The sequence below is a fragment of the Durio zibethinus genome, chromosome 4 (assembly GCF_047325235.1).
Source record: "Durio zibethinus cultivar Kanyao isolate XHJ-2024 chromosome 4, ASM4732523v1, whole genome shotgun sequence".
NCBI classification, from domain to species: Eukaryota; Viridiplantae; Streptophyta; class Magnoliopsida; order Malvales; family Malvaceae; genus Durio; species Durio zibethinus.
The window spans coordinates 12,697,787-12,704,974 of NC_143165.1; the positions used below are offsets into that span (position 1 = coordinate 12,697,787).

General features: G+C 32.8%; 1 protein-coding gene across 1 annotated transcript; it reads right to left on the minus strand.

Annotated features, from left to right (window-relative positions):
• Positions 1–2,984: 2,984 nt before the first annotated feature.
• Positions 2,985–7,145, minus strand: LOC149519178 (G-type lectin S-receptor-like serine/threonine-protein kinase At4g27290). The gene is made up of 7 exons (XM_089759672.1): positions 5,647–7,145; positions 5,151–5,282; positions 4,865–5,013; positions 4,566–4,776; positions 4,103–4,340; positions 3,864–4,014; positions 2,985–3,428 (listed from the first exon to the last, which is right to left on the minus strand). The coding sequence occupies exons 1-7, from the start codon at positions 6,899–6,901 to the stop codon at positions 3,138–3,140; spliced, it is 2,427 nt and encodes an 808-aa protein (XP_089615798.1). The 5' UTR covers positions 6,902–7,145; the 3' UTR covers positions 2,985–3,137.
• Between the last annotated feature and the right edge of the window lie 43 nt (positions 7,146–7,188).

Consider the following 7,188-nt stretch of genomic DNA (forward strand, 5'->3'; position numbering starts at 1 on the left):
ACAAGCTAATTTTCATGACATTTTATTTCAATCAAAGAGAACATTTAACTTCTTTTTTCTCAATCAAACTCTATACGTCCATTTTCATAAATGTAGTGATAATTTTTTTTTTTAATCAAACACTACGTTCTTAATTTTATTATATATAATATCATGGGATATCTCTTTTCATTTAACTGTTCAATAAATTTTTTATCACACGAATAAATTGTCATAACACTGATAAATAACTGATAACAATCATCCCAATCTAACCTAATATTTTTTATTTCAAGAAAAAAATTTCAATCAAATACTAAGTTTATGATTCAAAAAAGTGATCTTTTATAATTTTTTTTTTTCAATCAAAGATTACGTATCAATTTTCATAAACATAGTTTTTGAAAAAAAAAATTTTCAATCAAAGAGAACAATTTCACTTTCATAAGCATAGTGATAAACAATTTTTTTTTCCAATCTAATATTACATTTTTGCTTTCATGAACATAGTAATTATGATTTTTTTTTTCAATCAACCATTACATTCTTGATTTCATGACATATAATATAACCACCGGACTGCTTTTTCTATTTAACCCTCCGTAGAAATTTTTTATCACACGAATGAGTTGTTTTATCACAAATGAACAACTCACAACTCATAACAACCACCCCAATTGAGATAATTGAAATAGGAAAAAGAAAAAGAAAATATGGGAGAGTCTCACGTGGCTAAAACCAAAGCAAAATCAACAAAAAGTCAAACTTAGTAAATATTTTTTTCAATCAACCACTACGTTTTTTATTTTATGACATATGATATAACTACCTAATTGCATTTCTCATTTAACCATTCAATAAATTTTTTATCATATGAATAAGTTGTTATAACACCAATTAACAATCAACAACAAATCCTCAATCCAATGTTTTCATCCAAAAAAATAATTTTATCGAAATAATTGAAATAGGAAAACGAAAAGATGGGAGAGTGCCACGTGACTAAACCAAAGTAAAGTCAGTGGAAAGTTAAATTTAACATAATTTATCTAATGAAATTTATTGAAGATTCTCAAATTTTTAACAAAATATCAACTATTATCAAAACCAAAATTATATTAAAAAAATTATCAAATTTATTTATATTATACTAAAATCAAAATTAAATTATTAATATTTATTATTATAATATTAAAAATTTATTTATTGAATTAAATTTTTTAAAATAAAAATTACATATACATCACGTACATATAAAAAACTAATAAAGAATAAAATCCAAATCTTTTAATAGCTTTTCTAGATAGTTGAATCTTATTCTCCCACTTCAAAAACATATCAAATATTGGAAAAATAGTTTTCAATTACCATTTTGATCATACAAATCGTAAATTGATTAATTATTAATCAATTCATTAATTGTTTATTTATCTCACCTTAAATTGATTAATATGCAAAGTATAGTTAATGGAATGTAGTCTAATAATATACCAAAACCATGCTTTAACTTTGACAAGATTTTCATGGTAAGCTTTGATGGCCAATTTGCATATTATTTGCTGTATATTCATAATTATGATTAGATGTATGTAAGATAAAGGTATAAAGACAAGCATCCTTGATAATGGAAGTTGATTGGATTGGTAAAGATAAAATATTTCATTTATAAGATTTAAATTTAATTTTTATTTTCAATAATAATTTTTTGATTGATGATTCGAAAATATAGTATATGTTTTGGCTAAAAGTTGATGCTTATTCTAATCCTTGAACTCACTCGAAATTTTTTTAAAAGATAAGTTGATAAACTTTGGCATTAAGCCTTTATAATTTATAATCCTAGAAAAAATTAGCAAATTGAGGGTTTTCAATCTTCATTTCAACCAGCCAATTGGAAGAAAACTTTTCTATCTAGAGCACCAGAATACTTCTGATCAAGACATCGACCTTTTGTTGATTCTAAGTCATTGTTCAATGTCCAAATCTGGAAAACAGGGACTAAATCTTTTTTTTTTTTTTTGAGAATTATTAGAAAAGTCCTTAAATATCCAATGAAAATCAATAGACAACTTATAACATGGAATTCTCCCCCAACGTGTTTACAAAAGCTACCATGGTTGGCCTGTATGATGCCTTGCCGTGAACACATAAAAGACTGACTTGTGAATTCCTCTTCATCAATGGATCTATCAGTTCAAGTGCCTTGCCCTCCCTCCACAAATTCCATGCCTGAAATAATTGCATTATCTCTAATAGCTGGATTCGAAAGCCATAAATATCAGATGTTTCTGAAAAATAGACCTTTTGTTGCATTGTTGGGTGACATATAACCACTGCATTGGCATAAGGGAAACTCGTTGGTACTTACAAAAGGATATCTAATTGTGCAGAAGTTCCATTTTTTGTTTTTGTGATGTTTCCATCACCTCATTTTTAATGATATGAGTTTCATTCCCTTTAAAAGTTCTAGCTATCTCAAAGTCTGAAATCTTGGGATTCATCTTAGCATCTAGTAGAATATTGCTTGCTGTTAGATCCTTGTGGATGGTTCTCCTAGGGAAATTTTGGTGTCCCTTCTCCTGAGGCAATGATTCATTGTTCTCTTGCCCTTGTGAGAAGTTTGGAACAAGAATCTCAGTTTTCTTCACCGCAAGGATCAGGGGCCATAAAGTTCATTTTTGAAGCCAACCATTACATAGCATTGGTCCTAAGATTTTGCCTAAAGCATGATATTAAATGTCTGGAACAATGCAGTTGGTAATTGGTATAAACTGAAACTTCTGTCTTCAAATTAAAAAGGATAAAAATGAATGGATCTGTCATTACTCAGAAGACATGGTAACTGGTATGTGGCTCCAAGTAGCAGTTTATGAACTACAGCCTACAGATGTGCTGCACTCTGACAATTTTGCATGAGATTTTCATCTTTTTAAGGTGTGGCTCTGCCATTTTCTTTTTTATCTTAGAATGTTGAGGCTTTGAGTAATTTGGAATTCAATTACATATACATTGAAACACCCTCAAAACTCAAATACCTTGACGAATACAGAATGCATCTATGCCTTACTCCAACCAGGTTAAACATATGCAAGTTAGTGCAGTTAAACAGGTTAAACATATGCCCACAAGTAATACAAAAACTCTCAAACTACTTATATTTATCTTCCCTCTAAGAACGAAGAGGTAATTTTATTTACTGAATATGATGAAGATTCTATCCCAAGAGGATTCCTTTCTGTGTAGAAACCAGGTTGCTTTGGCTGAGGCAATGAACCATCACTCCCCAACATTAGAATCACTGAAGCCATGTTTGGCCTGTCTTCTGGTAGTTGTTGAACACACAGCAGTCCTACGTGGATGCATCTTAACACTTCTGATACAACACAAGAGTTCAGCGAAAATTTATTGATTAGGTCCAGTGGCTTCTCATCCATCCACAATCTCCATGCCTGAAAAACATCAAGAAGATCTCAGTTACTGACAACTCTAACCTGGAGGTAGACCTAACAATTTTAAATATGAGAATGATGAAAAAAAGATATGAAAACAACAGGATTTAGAATTTTAGGCAAAAACGTTTATGGGTTTGATAAAAACAAAAAAAAAAGAGTGTTTGTGTTTGATGTGCTGACACCAATCGTAATAAGATAATTTTCGTGTTTTACATATTTTAAACACAAAATAGTTGATAGGCATAAACTAATTACCAGGTCTACCCAAAAGGTTGCAAAAGTACTAAAATATACTTCTATCCTTACAACACAAAAACCACCTTTTATTATCAAAGAGGAAATGAAACTGGTTAGTTATTTGAAGAGGAAACAAATTTAGTAATGGTTCTTTGACATGATGTTGAAACAGAAGATCCTTATCTTTATGCTTACATGTCCAAGCAGGTTAAGATGGTGATTTGAGTGATGAAATCCTCTATTTCTCTTCCCACTCAATATTTCTAGTAATAGAACACCAAAGCTAAAGACATCTGATTTCACTGAAAAGATTCCATCAATGGCATATTCAGGTGGCATATATCCACTGCAAAAAACCATTGCAGAAAAGAATGAGTTTAAAAACTTTGAGATCAAAACAAAGTAAATCATAGACCACTTTTAGGTGGACGTACTATGTTCCAACAACTCTTTTTGTATTTGCCACACTTTGATCATCTCCAAATGTTTTAGCCATACCAAAATCTGAAATTTTTGGATTCATGCCATTGTCTAGCAACACATTGCTGGCTTTAAGGTCTCTATGGATAATTTTCAGTCTTGAATCTTGATGAAGGTAAAGAAGCCCCCGTGCAATCCCACAAATGATGTGAAAGCGCATATCCCAATCTAGTATTTTGATTCTTTTTCTATCTGTCAACATGGCATTCAAGTTAGTAAATTTCTAATTGAAGGAAACACGAGCTTAACTCAATTGCTTCAGGTGGTATCCAGCAGGTCTGGGTTTAAATCTCACCATCTGCAACCCCTTCCCCTATTCTCACGCTGCCTACCAAAAATATTCTATTTGTAGGCTTCTGAAAAAGGAATACATAACAGAAAATGGAAGGAATATCTTGAATTTAGAACAGGTCATACCAAAAATAAAATAGTCCAAACTTCTGTTGGGCATGTACTCATAGATCAGCATCCTCTCATCTCCATAAATACAGCAACCAAGAAGCTTCACAAGATTTCTGTGCTGAAGTCTTGCAATCAAGATAACTTCATTCCTGAATTCTGTCTGTCCTTGGCCAGAGTTTCCTGAAAGTCTTTTGACTGCTATTTCCTGTCCATCTCTCAAAGTACCCTGGAAATCATTCAATAAAAAGAAAACAAGGTTTGATTATCTTCTGTGTGCCAATATGATATCTACAATTGGCATATTATTACATTACCTTGTATACAGGTCCAAAACCACCTTCTCCAAGCTTGTTATTACTTGAAAAGTTGTCAGTAGCTATTGCTATAGTATTGAAATCATATCTTGGAAATTCCATGTCATCATTTGCATCTTCATCAATCCTGTCTTCACTTATTGTTGGCACTGAAATCATATGGAATAGATCAGGTATGAGTCACATTATATAAAACTCTTTCCATTCATGTAATGTTTGAATTATACAGGAATTAGCCAATGCTTTTCTATAAACATAAAAGAGTATCAGCTATCAGTTATGTTACCTTGGATTCGATGCTTCTTCTTCCAGATAAACAATATTAATCCTATTATCAGACATCCGATGACTAATATTAACAAAATTTTTATGATCCTTACTCTCTTTTTATTTTTATGCCTCTGCTTCTCAATATGACCTGGAACAAACAGCACTATGTCAGTGAAACATAATATGACTTGTTGCATATCTCCTCAAAATGATATGAAGTTATACATCCAAAACCAAAATGATAGCAACTTGAACCAAATACAGATTACCAATAACCCAGCTAAAAAACCCTTTTGTGGCTTTAAAGTTACAGAAGATCTAATTCAACATAGAGAAATGTTAGTTAAGTTATGTCAATAGTCGCGTGGACCATTGATAGAATGTTATACTCTTAGTTTCAGGGAATAGGGTTCAAATCCCGCAACCTCGAGTACCAAAAAAAAAATGTTAGGTTGGTCATCCTTTGCAACCAACAGAAAGAAACGGAAAAGAAAAAGAGAAATAAATGGTACCTAGTTCTGAAGCAGCCATCCGTATGTACAGTTCCTGCCCACCTTCATTGAATTCCCTTACATCCATTAAATCATTGAACCAAAGCAAGCAGCCACTTCCTTCTCCCCTGATATCAGAATTTGCATAGGCAGTGCAAGAACAGTTTTTCAAACACATTTCCCTGCACATATCTAGGCTCATGGTTCCATTAAACCAAGAGAATGAAGTATCAGGTAATTTTACTCCGCTATGCTTTAGAAAACCGTCTTGACTTCCACAATTTAGTGCGGTCCTTCGAACACAACCGTCAGTCCAATCTAATGAGCTCCAAACTCTTGGAAACTTGGGTACAAATCCTTCTAAGCATTCACATACAGGAAAACCTTGGCTATTGCATCGACCATACGGACCACATAAAGCATAGTTCTCACAGTTATCCACCATCGTGGATAAGAAAAGGAACCAAGTTTGTGTTCGATCAATCCAGACCAAACGTTGCAAAGGACCTGACTGGCTCACAATTAGCCTTGAGACAACAGAACTGTTATATAGGTTATATGAGTAGTGTACTTCTTTCTCATTGAATATGAATTCAAAGCTGTATACATTGTTTTTCTTCAGCTCAGGACTTCCAGTAAACCTGAGTCCATTCCATGGACCACCACGATAATAAAATTTAAGTCCTTTCATTATAACTAGTTGTGGAAATCCACGAGAATCTATCCGAATTGAAAACTCACCTTGAGCTGGATCATCTGCACTCTTCCAGGATGATAAAAACGTTTCTTTACCTGTGATGAAATCCTTTCCAAGTTTCATTCCCGGAAGTAAGGTATCTGATGGATAATCAAAACTTTGCCACAAAATGTTCTCATCCCCATCCCTGACCACAAGGTTTCCTGAGTCCAAGAGCTGTGCAACTGGATTCTGTGGAGTTCTTGATGTATTGGATGACCAAAATATGCTGTTTCTGTTGTTACTAAGTAGAAGAATTCCTTGGCTATTCATACTTAAAACTCCTGATGTACCAGAGATCGGAGTTTCTCTGTTGGCTACCCATACTACTGTTCTGATCGATACTTTTTTGGTATTGTACCAAATTCCGAGGTATCGGCTTGGGGAATTACCAGGACTGAAGAAACCAAGTTCAAAGATTCCATCTGCTGATATTAAAATGTCAGTGTTGCTATCTTTTATTAACTGACCTGTTGTAATAGTACTTGTTGCACTAGAAGTTGTTAGCAGGCAGAGTAAGTAAATGTACACTAGAACCATTGCAACCAGTGATTCCTACATTCACTTCAAGCAGTATAGATAATCCATCGTTTAAGAAAAGCTTGAAGGTATGATTTGCAACAAAATACAGAAATACTGGCTCTAAATTAGAATTATAAGGAATAATATAGTTTTGGGCTGATCAAGAAATTTTCAGCCATTGTAGCCAGCAAAAAACTAAGAACTGTTGCTTTCAATTCAATTTCCTATACTGGCTTATGAAACCTTACCTTAGATATTGAATCTTCTAATTAAGGCAGTGGTACAAACATGACCAAGTCATGAAA

What these genes read in the sequence shown, in the direction of transcription:
- LOC149519178 (XM_089759672.1), bottom strand. Translation starts at nt 6,901, where the DNA reads ATGGTTCTAGTGTACATTTACTTACTCTGCCTGCTAACAACTTCTAGT. An exon ending in TTTGGACTATTTTATTTTTG is followed by an intron (nt 4,341 to 4,565) that starts GTATGACCTGTT and finishes CCATGTTGACAG; the next exon opens with ATAGAAAAAGAATCAAAATA. An exon ending in AAAAGAGTTGTTGGAACATA is followed by an intron (nt 4,015 to 4,102) that starts GTACGTCCACCT and finishes GGTTTTTTGCAG; the next exon opens with TGGATATATGCCACCTGAAT.